Source organism: Diospyros lotus, chromosome 9, assembly GCF_014633365.1.
Source record: "Diospyros lotus cultivar Yz01 chromosome 9, ASM1463336v1, whole genome shotgun sequence".
In the NCBI taxonomy this organism is placed as follows: domain Eukaryota; kingdom Viridiplantae; phylum Streptophyta; class Magnoliopsida; order Ericales; family Ebenaceae; genus Diospyros; species Diospyros lotus.
In genome coordinates this window covers 18,607,171-18,624,284 of record NC_068346.1, presented here as the reverse complement: position 1 = coordinate 18,624,284, position 17,114 = coordinate 18,607,171, and the positions used below count along the sequence as shown (strand labels likewise).

The 17,114-nt window shown below is 37.2% G+C and overlaps 1 protein-coding gene across 4 annotated transcripts in view; it reads left to right on the top strand.

The window, feature by feature from the left end:
* LOC127809820 (GTPase-activating protein GYP1) overlaps positions 1-5,799 on the top strand; it is a 34,792-nt gene extending 28,993 nt beyond the window's left edge. For 3 of the 4 annotated variants that reach the window (XM_052348947.1, XM_052348946.1, XM_052348948.1), the window contains one exon: positions 5,388-5,799. In XM_052348947.1, the coding sequence (XP_052204907.1) occupies positions 5,388-5,549 (162 nt within the window). In that variant the 3' untranslated portion in view covers positions 5,550-5,799. The remainder of the gene's footprint in view (positions 1-5,387) is intronic. The other variant, XR_008025287.1, reaches the window with a different exon arrangement.
* The last annotated feature ends 11,315 nt before the right edge of the window (positions 5,800-17,114 follow it).

Genomic DNA, 17,114 nt, shown 5'->3' with positions numbered 1-17,114 from the left:
CAACCCCAATATGTTTCGTACAAGAATGATGCATAGGATTTTCAACCATGCTTTTGGCTGCTAGATTATCACACCACACAATGGGAGTATTTACACATGGATAACCCAACTCCATCAATAACTGCTTAAGCCACAAAAGTTCAGTCACTCCCAATGCAACTGCACGGTACTCTGCCTCCCCAATAGACCCAGCTACAACTGATTGCTTCTTAGATCCCCCCACAATCAAGTTTGGACCAATGTAGACACAATAATCACTAGTAGATCTATGAGTAACCTGACAACCAGCGTGGTCAGCATCAGTGTAGACCACTAAAGATAGATCTTTTGGTGAGGAAGTGAACACTAACCCCAAACCAATCGTGCCCGTAATATACCTCAACAACCTCTTACATGCCAACTAGTGTTGCATTTTAGGAGCTGTCATAAATTGGCTCAACTTATTTGTAGTATAAGCTATATCAGGGTGAGTGTAGATGAGATATTGAAGTAAGCCAATCAGAGTGCGATACAAACTAGGCTGAGAAAATAGTTCTCCATCATCAGTCAAATAAGTTCCAGCAGCCATAGGAGAACTACAGGGCTTATAGTCTTGCATTGACGCTTTACACAACAGATCACGCACATACTTGGACTGATTAAGATAAAGACCAGAGCGATCTCTATATGCTTCAAAGCTCAAAAAATAATTCACTACTCCTAGAGTCTTTAGGGCAAAGGCATGACCAAGATCTGCTATACACCCATGCAAAGCAGCTGAACTGGAGCCAGTAATCAAGGTGTCATCAACATAAACCAATATAAACTACACATGATTAGCAGCTTGTTTAATAAACAACGAGGCATCAAATACAGATCGAACAAAGCCCCAACACTGAAGTACTGTCTTTAGCTTAGTGTACCAAGCTTGAGGAACTTGTTTTAGACCATAAAGCAATTTCTTGAGCTAACAGACATGCTGAGGAAATTGAGAACTCACAAACCCCTCAGGCTGGACCATATATACTGTCTCACTCAAATCTCCTTTGAGAAATGCATTATTTACATCTACTTGCTGTATTTCCCAACCAAACTGAACAGCCAAGGAGAACAAAATGTGAATAGTGGGAGCCTTAACCACAGGACTGAATGTGTCAGCATAGTCAACTCCTGGATTTTTGAAGAAATCCCTTTGCCACTAACCTAGCCTTATACTTAAGTATGGACCTATTAGAATTATACTTAATCCAGAAAATCAACTTATTCCCAATCAGATTTATGTCACTGGAAAAAGGCATTAACATCTAGGTATGATTTCTCTCCAAGGCTCGATACTCATCCTCTATGGCTTTAACCCATCGTGAATCTAAAAGAGCTTCACTTACTGAACTAGGTTCAAGAGAACTCACTAAGGCTTGTGGAGGAGACAGAGCAAGAGACTTGGCTCGAAGTCTGGTGAGCATAGGGTGAACAGATGGTGCCGAAATAGGTCTAACAAGTTTAGACTTAACAGGTGGCTTAGGTTTAGAGGCAACAGGCGGAGCTATAGGTTCAGGCATGCTAGATGTAAGAGAAGTGTCTGACAAAAATGTGCTAGAAGATGGCACAGTAGGAGGGGTTGGTAGAGCTGAGGACACGGACTGAGCTGCTCTAGGATAGAACAAGAAAGATGAAAAAGAAACAGTAGGATGAAGGAAAGCAGTGGAATGACCTCATGAACTTGAAGTTGAGAGTGAAGAGGAGTAGGAAGTAGAAAACAACTGAGGAAACAGAAATTCAGAAGGATTAAACTCAACATTGCGAGATACATAAACTCTACCAGAAGGATGGAGACACCTATACCCAGCTTGGTTTTGACTGTAGCCAAGAAAAACACATTTGGCAGAATGGAAATTGAATTTGTATTTATTATATGGTCGTAAAAGTGGAAAAAAGGTGCAACCAAATGGTTGCAACATGCTGTAGTTAGGTGTGATTATATAATCTTTCAAAAGGAATTTGAAACTATATAGAAGAAGAGGGAAGCAAATTTATGAGACACACGACTATTTGAAAAGACTCAACCCAGAACTTTAATGGTAGACTAGCATGAGACAACATGGTAAGGCCCATTTCAGCAATATGTCGATGCTTCCTTTCCACCACACCATTTTGTTGATGAGTGTGAGGACAAGTAAGTCTAGATTGAATTCCATGAGATTGAAGATAAGGAACAAAGGACTTAAACTCCCCCCCATTATCGGTTTGCAATGCACAAAGCTTGGTTTTATATTGAATTTTCGCAAGTTTATGAAATATCATGAATGCTGACAAAGCATCGAACTTGAGTCTAAGAGGATAGAACCATGTATATCGGGTATAGGCATCAACAAATATAACATAGTATCGAAAACCCTTTGTGGACAATACAGGGGCAGGACCCCAAAGATCTAAATAGACTAATTAAGGGGGGGCATTAACTGTGATATCATGCCTAGAAAATAGAAGCTGACTTAGTTTTCCAACTTTACAAGCATCGCAAAAAGACAAATAATTAATGGAACATGGTAATCCAATTTTATTCAGCACCAAACGTAACACATGTAGAGATGGATGACCTAATCGATCATGCCATTGTTTACATACAACTGTTCTAGGTTTAATCTTAGCCTTAGTTACAGACTTAGACATCTCATGGCCAAATGAGCACTGTCTATCACATTGTTGATTAGTACATTTATTATCACTCGTACAAGAAGAAAGGTAAGACACTGAAGGAACTGAAACACATGTTAGAGGATGGGCAGACTTGCTGTCAACAATAGACTTAGAAGCTGGTTCCAACCAATATAGCCCATCCTTAAGGTGTCCCTAGAGCAGCACTCATCCGGTAGTTTTGTCTTTTATAAAACAAATATTAGAGTGAAATTCAGTTATCACATTATGTTCACAAGTAAGCTGAGACACACTAAGTAGATTTTTCTTCATACTTGGAACATGAAAAATGTTTGGAACACACAAAACAGAGGTTGAGTGAGGAAAAGTTTGTAAAGAACATGTGTTATAGGTAATTGCTTACCATTGCCTATAGTAACTTTATCCCCACCATAATATGGAGTGTGGACTGACAGATTGTTCAAATTCGAGGTAATACGATTCGTGGCATTGGAATCCACGAACCAAGACTAGTTTGGAACACCTGATGGAGAAGTAAATTGGTCAGAAGGATGCAAAAGAGGTTTAGAAGGAAGGTTACCATAGTGAGAACCCTGGACTGAACCATAGTGAGAACCCTGGATTGAACCATAGTCAGGCATGAATGCTCCGTTAGAGTCACTAAAAGAAGTCACATAAGCATGAGCATCCAGTTGAGGACTATAACCACGAGCATCCACTTGCGGAATACTTCCATTACCTCTTTGTGATCTGCCATTATTATAACCAGTCATTCTTTGAAAATTCTTATCAAATCGGTAGTAGCACCGATCTGCAAAGTGACTTGCCTTGCCCCACAATTGATAGTAGATACGTCTGTTAGAGTTTCTACCACGACCTCTACCGCCTCTAAAACTAGTACCACCTCCTCGATTAACAAATCCTCCTCTACTATTGTTAGATCCTCCATTGCTTTGAGCAGTATAGTATGACGCCACATTCGCAGTCAAAGGTGCAGAAACATCAAAGTTAAGTGTTGTTAACGGTGAATTCTTAGCAAACAATCGTTGTTTGTGCATGAGTAGAAGATATTGGACCTTCTCCAAGTCTATGTCGTCCATTTGATAGGTTATGAGACTCGCAATAGTCTCATAATCTTGATCTAAACCATTTAAAATTGCCAGCAGTAATTCATTATCATTTACCGGTTCTCCTATGGCTGCAAGTTCGTGGCCTATGGTTTTGATCTTTAAAACATAGTCATTAATAGACATACTATCCTTCTTAACAGATCATAGTTGTTGCTTAAGTTGGAAAGATTTTGCTAGTGTCTGCCTAGCATATAAATTCTCCAACAAAATCCATACCTTAGCCTATAATTCTAAATATATCACCTGAGCAAGCACCTCTTCACTGACTGTGGAAAACAACCAGCCGAGCAAGAGCTGATCAGAATAGAGCCAATTCATGTACTCCGAATTCATTACTGTCTCTCCGTCAGGAGTAGTCACATTCTTCGGAAGAGTTGTCTTGTTCAAAAACGAAACAAGATCGAAGGTGCGAATAGTGGCGAGAATTTGCACCTTCTAGAAAATGTAATTTCTTGCATCCAATTTCAGAGGAATATAACTAAAAGCCTTCACAATTGCAGAGAAATCAGATTGCGAGGTGACTGACAGGCTCAAATTATATTGACAAATTATATTGACGAGGAGGAGGAGAAGAAGGGGCGGAGTCAACAATTCGATCGGAAGCCATTAGAATGGCTCTGATACCATGTGAAATTCAAAAACAAGGTAAAACGAACATGGAGGTTGAGAGAAAATAGAATACAAAATGTATTACTGATCTCAAGAAATAAAACCACACCCCACAAATAAACAGTTGAGCTATTTATATACATAGCTCAAAACACACGGAAAGCAAAACAATATTAACAGAATAACTACTAACAGAAACAAACTTAAGCTGCCTTAATTATTTAACTCTTCCACAAAAAGAACCAAAAACAAAAAAAAAAAAAAACAAAAGAAAAGAAGGCAGCATTTCTATGCATGCTATCAGTGCCTTTGAATGATAATTACCATGACATTTTGGGCAGTTGGCTGTGAGCCAAGCCATTGAGTTGCTAACCACCATCTTATCTGAAATCTTAAGTTGGTAGATAGAGGGTTCAGGTAACCATTTTATGTTATATCTTTTATTCTCAGCATGCCTCCTCAGGTGTGATTAGTCCAAATGTGTGCAGTTGATAAAATATATTGAATTAGTTATGAGGTTTGAACTCAGTATTTTTGCCTGCTCTAATATCACGTTGAATTGCTAATCATTATCTCATATAAAGGTTTAAGTTGTTAAATGAAGGGTTAACTTATCTTCTTATATTATAATTTTTACCCTCAACAAAAGCAGTGTCATTTCATGCATTTCTTCCCTCAACCCACCCATCTAATGCCATGGTCCCCAATGTTAATTTCATTGTAGGGTAACATCCATATCACCTTGACTTAATAAACATACTTCTACAGTTCTATTATGTGCCGGAAACCGTCACATGAGCATCTGGGTGCATTCATGCTGTGTTATATTATTTCTCTCAACTCTAGAAGTCAGTTTTCATGATGAAAAAAAAAAAAAAAAAAAAACTTTTTCGCCCACAAGGCCACAACTACACCTCAGATTTGTACGCAGGATTAGACATGAATGTGGTTATGATAACTTCTTCTCTTTTGCCTGTAATTCAAGATACTTAATGTGTGGTACTTGATTTTCAGTGGTCAGAACAGCTTCAGAAGCTTGATTTCCAAGAGATGGTGATGTTCTTGCAACACCTTCCAACTCAAAATTGGACACACTTAGAGCTGGAGATGGTGCTTTCTAGAGCATATATGTGGCACACTATGTTCAACAGCTCTCCCAGCCATTTAGCTAGTTGAAAAGGGCCAAAGTTTTCTTTAATCATTGCTGCTGCCTTCAAGTTTCGAGTTTTTATGTCCAATTTTCTCTGCGCCTTCTTGTCTAGTCAGAATTTGTTTTATCAACATGCATGGGTCCTCCCTTGTACGAAGAACAAACTAACTTGGTTCTGACTTGTATTATGGCTTGTAATATGTCATGCTGAGTGAACTACACATCGACCTCTCTACCTTTTACCAATGAAAAGGACTACTTTTTATTTGACTGCGCGATTTTTTATGTGCAATAGTGAATTATGTTATATTTTTTCGTTGATTATGACTTGAGCATAAGAATGAAATTTATTCATCGATGTAACATTGAACGGAATTCAAGCAAGAGTCAGACACCCAGTTGAAATAGGGGGTGTAGGCCAGATAGAGATCCCCGGTATTTGCTAGAGAGACTCTTAATGGTTCAGTTAGTTGGTCTTTATCCTGTATACGTTTCAACACTTGCAAATTTTTTGTTAAGTGTTGGGAAGGACCCTCCCTTTCAACCGGCGGTCTTGATTGGGGCAAAGCTTAGATGCGACCCATAGTTAAATTGGTATATAATTTTGTTATGATGCTAAAATTATAATTATATAAAAAAAAAACAATGATGGTATAATATCTCATCCAACAGGGTGAGGGTGAAAGTGAAGGAAAACAGTTACCAATATAGATAAATAGGAAACTCCAATCTACAGTCAAATTTCCGAAGTTTGCATTTTTTAATTTTTATTTTCAATCCCTTCCTCACTTTACACCATGTGAGATTGATTATTGAAGCTTTGTAGAATGGAACAGGGTTTGATTTCCCTGTTTAAGTTGTGTAATTTGAGTAATGTTTTCTGAGATGTAGTATTGATAAGGGTTTCATCTTAGATTCGGGGTTTCTTTTTTAATTTTATATACTCATTTTAGTACTTTTATCTCCACTCAATGAGATGTGACATTTTTTATATCTCGTTACTCCATATCATTTTGTTGACTCACTTTTTCATAAAGTGGAGAGATTGATAGTGGTTTAAAGCATACCCCTTAAATTTAGACATAAAAGTAAGAAGGGCTATGATATATAATCCAAGAAGTGAAGGTGGAGTGGAGATTACCAACACAAAGAAAAGAAAAGACCTTTGTGTTAGTAATGGCATGATTATTATCAACACTAGGGCTTTTTTTTCCTTTTAATAATTTTAGGCCATTGGACAATGATCATTGTCAACATGAGGGCTTTTTTTGTTCTTTTAAATTGTCTCACCATTAGGGCTTTCTTCTCCAACTATATATTTTTAAATTGTCTCACCATTAGGGATTTCTTCTCCAACTATATATCATTATGATGTGGAAATCTTTAGAAAAATAAAAATTACCAAGCCGTCCCTAAAAGAACAAGCAACCTCATCTTATCACGTATATCACGTATATATATCGTATCATTAAGTGATAAGAAGATGACATGGCTCCTTGTAGCTCAGTTTAAAGGACAACTACCAACAAATAAATTCTTGGTTCATCACATTTTCAAGCAATTTGAAGGCCATATCTCTATCTAGCTCATCTCTTTTTTAGATAATTAGTGATCAACACTATCTTTACTCAATCATCTCATACTTGAGAAATCCAAGATAGTCATCTCATTTCTGCTTTTATCTAGTACGAGAAATTTTCTCATAACTCGAGTCATCAAGTATGAGAATCATAAAGGTGATAACTCCGAATATCTTGGTCTCCTAACCTATATAAAGGCATGGAACTCCCACAAATAAATAAAGAAGTTTTAAGTATTCAATGCACTTTACTGCTCATTTAGTATACTAATTTGAGTGTTAAAAACTATTGTAACCCTTTCTTTGGGGGCAATCCGATCCCACTTACAGGTGTTACTCGTAAATAATCAACCAACTATTCACTCACTAAGACAAAAAATAAAGAGGCGAGCTATGTTTTAATGAGAAACGCCCTAGGTGGAAACTAGGCTTCACTCTCCCTTCGCTCCACTCAAGGGTCCGGGAAAATATTGAAACGACCATGCAGAAATAAAACCCGGAACCTCATAAAGTGTCACCCCTTCTCAAACTCTTAATGAAGAGCCAAGGATGACTTCCTAGGATTCGACAAAATAAGCAAATCATATTCGTTTCATTTAACTATAGCATAAGGCCTTAATTATTAGAAAATAAATTTTGGCCCAATTATTAACCCATTCTTCTCACTTCCAAAATCCTATAGAAAATATTTAGGTTAATCTTTCTCTGAAAAAATTTAATAAATTATTTCTTACCAAATCTCTATTTATTTTTCTTTATTTATTAGAAAAATACCTCAAATTTCTAGTCTTTAGGAAGTAAATTTTTGAAATTCAAACATTAAGGGTACGTTCTCTTTACTTTTCAATTTTCAGTTTTGAGTTTTGAATTCATTTTCAGTTTTCTATTTTGATACTCTGTTTTTAAAAAATTGAAAACGCGTTCCCTTTGTCATTTTTTCAAAATAGAAAATTAGAAAACGCGTCTTTTTTGAAATTTTGAAAATATTTTTTTAATGATATTTTATTCAATAAATTTGATTATTAAGTAAATTATAAATATTTAATGTTAATATATTATTAAAAATATATATACATTTTAAAGTTAATGAATTTTATAATATTTTTTTCCATTACAATAATAAAATATAAATAAATAAATATGTTTTGAGTTTTGTGTTTGTTTTGGACGAAAACATTCAAAACAACTTTTTGTTGTTTTGAGTTTTCTTTATAATTTTTTTTTTATTTTCAAAAATACATTTTTAAAAATAGCAAAGAGAACGCATTTTCATTATTTTAGAAAATTGAAAACTAAAAATGACTTGAAAATAGTAAAAAGAACACAACCTAAGCTTCCTCGTCCATTTTCCAAAACTCAAGGAAAATACACCTTTATTTTATTTTCTAAATTATAGGATTTTTCCCAAAATGCCTCAAAATCTACATTAATTTAATAATTATTTTGGAGGCTCAAATCCACATTTATTTATTTATTTCATTTATTTTTAAACATGTCTTATTCCCAGAAATTCTAAATAGCACAAATAAATAAAAAGAAATAAATATAAAAAAAATAAAACAGCAGCAGGGAGGGGCAGCGGCCGCACCAGCCGCACCCCAGCGCGCAGGCCGCCCGCGCTCACGCGCAAGGGCTGGCCTTCTGGCCCCGCGCACAGCAGGTGCGCAGCTGCGCCCGTCACGCCCCAGCGCGCGCCCAGCCTTGCCAACTGCCATCCAACCAAAAATATTTATTTTATATATATTTTTTCCTTTTTAAACCAAATTTTCCAGAATACTTAAACACCTCAAATGCCTTTCAAAACATCAAAGTTTTCCTCCATACATCCACATTAAGCATACATACATATCAACTAAATAAATACATCATCATACACTACACAAGCTAAAACACATTCAACTTCACATGCCCTTTTTCTTACTCTATCTCTTTCAACCTTCCCCAAACTTTCTTTCCTTTAAAAGATTCTCCACCTACAAAAAGGTCAAAGGACCTTATGAGCCATTGCTCAGTAAGGGTGCTATGCATAAATAAATGTAAAAATGAGAAACACATGTAATACAAAATGCAATGTAATAAATGAATAGTCTTCCATGCCCTTATAACCTCCATAGGGTAAGGCACCAACCAACCCCTCCCACATCACTAGTCCTCCATATGGCCATAGGTACACTAGAACACAAATCATGCAAATGTGACCATTACATGCAACTCATACAAGACACTTACTAATGCAAGCAAACCCCACCACTTGGGGTCATCCCCTACCTCTTCTCCCTTGAGAGCTTTGACAAAATTTTCCTTCCAAGACATCTTTTGCTTTCAACCACCTTAAGGAAAGGATTCTTAGAGCATTAGATGATCTTGACGGCTAGAGGAATGAAAGGAGAAATGAAGACTTTCTTTCTTTCTTCTAGAAAAGATTTAGATCAAAGCTTACCTTCATTTCCTTTGGAAGCTCACAAGAGAACTTTCCCTTGTTCTCTAATTTCTTCCACCAAGCAAAACTTTCACTTAGAGATTTTTCTTCTTTATATAAAATGTCTTGATATCTCACAAATTCAAGACTAATTTCTAACCCTTGATCATTCTTTTGAAGAAAAAATCCTAACCCTTGAAACTAGCACAATCCTTGTGCTTTAAGAGGGTTTATTTTTAGCCATAGATCAAGATGAAATTAAATCTCCACCCTTAAAGAAAAGCACAATCCTTGCCATCTAGACTCTTTAAATCTCCACCCTTGATGATAAACTAGAGATTAAATCTCCATCATCCATTCTTTTTATTAGGCTCATTAGATATTTATTTATTTGCAAATTTGGCAATCCATGCCACTTCCAAGAATCAATTGTAGCCATTAGATCTTGATCCTCTTCAAGCTAAATCCTTAACCATTGGATCAAGGTTCCAATTCCCTTAATTACCTAATTTTCAAAATTAAGAAATATTGACTAATTTCAAGATTTGTAACGCCCTGCTTTTTTGGGCACTACTAAACTGGGACAATTTTGGGATAATAATTTTTTTCTATTTAAACCACGACTAAACTATATAATTGCTCTTATCTATCCAAAAATTTCCATACATTTATCTCAAAAGAGAATTATCATATATATCAAATGCGGAAGCTAGAATCGAACCTAACATCATAACATTAATCATAAATCAACTCTTACATCATCGCTTCTTGAACTTAATCCTTAATACAAGGCTATTCATTAATGGAACATAAGCTCTCAACATAACTTAATACATAATATAAGTTCTTAACCAACATTAACCTTAAATAGAGTTATACATTATCATTTCTTAAACTTCAATCATAAATCATATCTTACATCATGGACTTTCAAAACGTTCAGAGAACAAAGTAGCAGAACTTAAATACATGGGCTACATATCATACATTTCATTCACATTCATCTCATCATGCACTTTGCCAAGTGCCATTTCATGCCTCATTCATCTTCGTTTCTGCTACAATCTCCATCTGGAACGTTTGAATATTGCAGGGGCATAGTCCAAGTTAGATGATGAATCATCTAAATAAGCATTCATTTAAAAATTTGCATGCGTGAGTGCAAAATGCAACAATGTCCTTTCCACTTGGCCGTTTGAGCCGACAAGCCTTTAAGAACTTTCATATCGACCTGAGCCGACATAATAACTTACATATCGGCCTGAACCGACGTTTCTTGTCCGTACTCTCAAACATATGCAATACATGATGGATAGTAACGTTTATGTATGTATGCATCTCATCATAACATGTCAATGCACATACGTGCAAACACATCGTAACATAACATGTCAACATGCCAAAACATACTTTGAAACATACATCATTTCAACATATAGGCATTTCATTTCAAACAATAGGACACGTTTTCAGAAAATACTTTTCATAAATAAATTAATTTTTGAGAAAACTAACTTACCTTTGAAATCTGCTTAAACCTCGAGAAGCGTGATTTTAACCTCAAGTGTGACTGGCTCGATTTGCGTGCTAACCTCAAAACTTGCACAAATCACTTCAACTTAAGCTTCAAAACATCCTAATCATCATATTTATTTAAATAAGTATTAAAACCTATTTTTCATAATTTCTTGCATTTCCTTTATTTTTCTTCTTATTTATTCCTATTTTTCCTCAATAAATCCAAACTAAACATTTCTTAACTATTTTCTCAAATATTTCTCTATGAAAATACATAAAATGACATTTCTGAATTTTTGAAATTTTTTAGAGAATTTTACTTACTTTGACCTAGCCTCTCAGATTGCATCGGTATGCGTGCACCGAACCTCGAAATGCGTGACCGACCTTGATTCTCGAGACTTGCTTCGATTCTCATACCCGACCTTGATTCTCGCACCCTACTTCGATATTTGCACACCACATCAATTTTCGAGCATTACCTCAATTTTTCGTACACTACCTCGATTTTCGTGCGAATGTGTGCCCGACCCATTTTTTTTTTTTTTACCAAAATCTCCGAAATATTAATACATCTTTATTTCCTTTTTTGGGGGATTTTTCAGGATTTTTCTTTATATCTTTTCCTATTTTTTTCTTTTCTTTTCTTTCTTTTTCTTTTCTTTTTTTTTTTCTTTTCTTTTCATCTCTCCTGTTCATCTCCTTCGCGTGGCCTCTGCAACTCCTCCTCCTTCTCCTCTTTTCTTTTTTTTTTTTTTTTCTTCTTTCTTCTCTTCTTCTTCTTCTTCTTCTTCTTCTTCTTCTTCTTCTACCCTTCCCCTGCTTCCTGCGCACGACTGCCTCCGCCATGCCCATTTCGCCGGCCATCGCACCGCCTGCACCGCGCTTGCCCGCGTCCCCTCCTCGCTGCCCGTCATCGCGCACCAGCTCCCCTGCCGAGCTGCCATGGCCGCTTGGAGCTTGCAGCCATGGCCGCTAGCGGTTGCTTCCTTCGGCCATCTTCATGGCCTGATCTCTCTCTCTCTTTGATCTCACATTTCCAAGCCCAAATCCTCACATCTCCCTGCCATGGCCGATTCGGCCATTTCTTCATACGCACACAGCACACACAACATATATATATATATATAAATATTACAGTTGCAATCCTATCTCGTCAGATTTTCCTCAAATTTTGCTGCCCAGTCTCCCTACAAATTTCCTTCAAATCTTAGGCGAATCTCGGCCGCCTCACACGCCTCCATTCGCATACATTTTTATCCTCATAGCCATCAGACCAGCACACACTCACACAGCTAATATACATAAATATATATATAACATTATGTATTGCATCAACTTATATAAAAATTACACATTTAAATTCTAAAATTCATCTTCATTTCACTTAGGAAATTCTCTAATTGCACTTATATCCTCAAACGATAAATTAATTTGCGTTATGATACATTAAATTCTAAATTAATAATTCCAAACTTACTCGACAAGGAAAATTTCATCCATGCGCCATCACCGGACCTTTGTTTCATCTTAAAACCACTTCAGAGTTGATCGTTATGAAAAACTAGAGCCCCCTAGGGTTCCGTTGATTTTTCGGAAGTCTTCTATTATAATTCGGTATTTCAGCCTAAAACGAAACTGTATTTTAGCTGTACCAAAAATCATCTCAACTCAAAGTTCTTTTACTTTCATAAATCCTATTTTGGAACGCTCATCGAGACCATATCATTTTCCATAACCAATTACACTCCAGGACATTCTCTACAGTCAATTCGACGACTCATTTTACTATTAAATCGATTTTTTGATATTTTAATCTCACTGAAATCACGTGGCAACTTTATGCCGAAATGGGGTCTTACAAGATTGATTATTTTTTAGCATTTCTCATTTAATTTAAATGCCCTAAATTTTCAAGTATTTAAAGGAGACTAATATCTATTTCCTTTTTATTTAATTTAAATCACTCTTGAAAGACATAATCCTTTTTAATTTGCATTTACTTTAATCCATCATTTTCCCACATAAATGCATGACTAATATCCAATTTAATAAAGAATTTCTTTAATTCACACCATGATGACTCATTTAATGCTTGAGAGACCATTTTCCTTTCCTTTTTGAATTTCTTTTAATCTCTCTCTTGTTTCACAAGATTATGCCAAGTGTCACCAATTTACCCTACTTAGTTTTCATTTTAATTCCTAATTATCCATGCATTTTCTCATGCATTTAAACAAGAATTAAATTCTCCCAACAAATCCAATTCCCCAATTTATAAATATTTTCTTCACAAAAATAATTTACTTTTATGGGACGGGACTCCAAATTACCGTTTTGCCTTTCTTAAGGCATCCTATATATATGTGTCTTCTCTTTGATTCAAGGGCAATTATGAAAATTTTCATATACCATTATTCCCTTAATCGACAATTTTATCATGACTCATCGAGGGTATTATATTCCACCCCACTTAAAAGAATTTCGTCCTTGAAATTTACTTTACCATTCTCTTCTGCCCCAGATATCACATTCTTGGGCTACTCACCAAATTCTCAAACTCGAGAATCTCATAGCCTATCCCTTTCTCACCCTTACCTCGGGCAATACCCACCTCAAGGCTTCTCTTAGGCTTTTGGTCCTGCGACTTTCGAGATTATTAATCAATCGAATACCGCTTTGGCCTCTCGCCAAACCGCACCATTAGTCGTTGAACCTGATTATTGCAGCAATGCCTATCTCATGATGGATTTCCACTACCTCGAAGCATCGCTTTGTAGACCACTTCCCATTTTCCCATCAACTGAAATAAACATGCGTTAACATTGCATTACTGATCAGCCTACCACAATTTTACGCCGGTCACACACGACAACGTTTTTCATTGCCAATCACACATGGCCACGACTTTACGCTGGTCCAACCAGCAACGTCTTAGCATTGATCATCCGCCGCAATATCACTTCTAGTGTCCACAAGACACTCTAACACCCATTCCACCATGGCATACCGCCATTAATCACATGCATACATAGTTTCAGTCAATCCTTATGGCAACTTCTCATTACTGATCAACTATACCATGCCAACATAATATGGGAAGCAAGCATTCGGCTCCTTTAGCCATACTCAACCATTCATCACATGGTCTCCCACCTTGACCAGTCGATCGCCACTGAACGTTGATTCACACCTAACTCATATACCCACACCTCATAGTGGGTAATCTCATGCTTCAGCTCATAACGTGCACTACCCGAATCCATCTCAAGCTTGGCGGTGCCCGCACCATTTCATTCTCACCTCGAGCTTAACCACGCTTGGACCACAACCTTCTCCAAACTAGGAGTTCTTCGCATAGGCATATAGAGATACTTAGGCCGATACTACTCGCTAGTAGGGGTCTCATACCTATACCAAAGCACTGTTTCCTAAGCAACCCCTTTTCAATTCATCACCCACTTTCAGCTTCAATTTCATTGGAACCTTTCCATTCTCACCATTTCTCGACAGAGCCTCTTACTCTAGAGGCATGAAACTTTTCGGCCAACATAAATCAGGTTCATTCTCAATCCACAATAGACACCTGATTTAAACCATGCATAATGGTTCCCTTTGTCCTTCTCATCAAGGAAAATACCATGACAGTAATGAATTTCCTTCCACGATCATTGCATCTCCAATCTTATAGGTCAACTTGACCCATACAACCCTTTTCTTGGATTAGCTTTTCTCTACCATCTTGCCATTTCTCGGATGGCTCACTAATCCCCTGAAAATCTCTGACTTCTCCCAGATTTTCTTATACACTTTGCTACAACCAGTTCACACCACTCGGTGAGCGACCACATTATCTCTAATGCCACCATTATCGGCTAAGACGACCTCTTGCTATTGCTTAGCACCACATCCAACCGCAACTGCGACTCCAAAGCCACTTACGCCACTGACTGACTACTCTCACGACGCTGCATGACCATGCCAGCCGCCGCTCGCCGCTGTTGCTATTAATGGTCAGTGCCTTCGGTCACCACCAGCTACCCTTAGTTGGTCACCAATCGACTCTCTGTTAGTTGCTTTCTTTCATACCCATTAACCCTTAACCACGAGGTTAACTCTCATCAATGGCCGACACACTAAGGCATCCCCCTAGTTGTATCACTCACAGCTATCAGGTGATTTCATCACCTAAACACCATTCCTAGGAACCAATCTCGTCCCACAAGCTTTTCCTTCGAGCTCTCGTCACCCATTGGTGACATCTTAAATTCACCCTCATCTTCCATCTAACCAACTCGATTAACTCTGGCCGTATCACTCGGCTCACAACTAACACAACTTTCTCTAGGCACTACACTTGCAATCACTGACTACCACTTCGATATAAATTCCATCCATTGGAAATCACCCCTGCTATTCATGTGGAATTCACACTTCCACTCAATGCCGTAGGACTCATCTTCCTACTCAGGCACTTGCCTTCATGTTGGCTTTCTTGGGTGATCCATCCTGATAGAGTTGTAGTGCCTTAGGAAGTTTATCCTGTATTGTTGCCCTATGCTCAACTTTTCTCGTGAGAACCTTTCACGTTCTACCTAGGACACATTTCAACTCTACCATTTATAACCCTCGCTGCGGAGTAACATTCTTTCTAGCGGCACAATTCTGCCCTGACTAACCAACTTTTATCACCTTGGATCTCTTTCTCAAAATCCGCCTGGTCTAACCACCAGGACCTGCCGAACCTTTTTATTAAAGGCATACATGGAAATCAACAAGGCTTTTACATCATAGTCCTCGAGACTCACGCTCCCATCATTGCCATCAGGTGCTACCACCTGGCAATTGGTCTTGTGTCAGCAACTGGAAACCCCTCCAGTGCTACATGAGGATACTTCCTCATTTTCACATCGACACATTTAGAACTAACATTAGACTGTGCAATTGCGAGCCTTCATAGATTCTAAACCATGCCTTAGCCACATGTTCATCCTACCCCAACTCACATCACAAGATTAGAGGTCCATTTCCTTGAAACCTTCACATGCTTCAGCATTGCCGTCTCATGGTTGGCTTCCAACTCATAAGTCTCGCTCTCCACAGCACTTACATAATATTTTGGAGCCACTTATCGACTCCACCAATCGACCCATCTTCCCGCATCACCATAAAGTCACACAGGGTCCATAATCTCAATTTTGTTAGAACATGTAGGTTCTATGGCACACACCAAGAGGGGGGGTGAATTGGATATTTTAAAAATCTTGATAGAACTTGAAAACTTTTTGACCCAATTGAGGTTTTAGTGATTTAAAATATAGAACATATAAAATGAAAAATGTAAAGTAAGAAGAATAAATGAGATAAAGGATTTATAGTGGTTCGGCTTAAACCAAGCCTAATCCATTACCTTAGCTCCCACTAAGGATTTTAAACCAATTCACTAAAACCTCCTACTTACACAAGTAGACCCTCTAGCTACACAAGCTAGAAAATACAACCTCTTACTTAAACCAAGTAGGCCCTCTAGCTACATAAGCTAGGAAAAACAAGAAGTATACAATTGAAGAGAATCTAAGAGATGAATCTCTTAGTTACAATGTCTCTCAAAAATGATACAAGGCTTGAAATGAATAATTACAAGTGAAGATCAAAGCCTTGAAGAGAGAAAATTAAAGCACAGTCAATATAAATACAAATGTGTACATGATGTAAGCTCAAATAATTTCCTTTCCTTCCATTAGTCTTCTCTTGATCATCCTTGACTTGTATTTATAGGCTTCCCAAAAGATTGAAGAGAAATGTAGCCGTTTGTGACCGTTGGAGTTGAAAAACTAGCCGTTGGAAGCTTTCTGTAAAAGATACAGTCGACAGAAGAAAATGCATAGTTGACTATTTTTACAAATAAAACAAAACATAGTCGACAGACAAAAACACATAGTCGACTATCTTATAACACAAAAATCCCATAGTCGACAGATACATATGCACAGTCGACTATTGCAAAAATGTGAAGAAAATTTTGAATTTTATGAACAAAAATAGTCGACAGATGAAAGGCCATAGTTGACTATC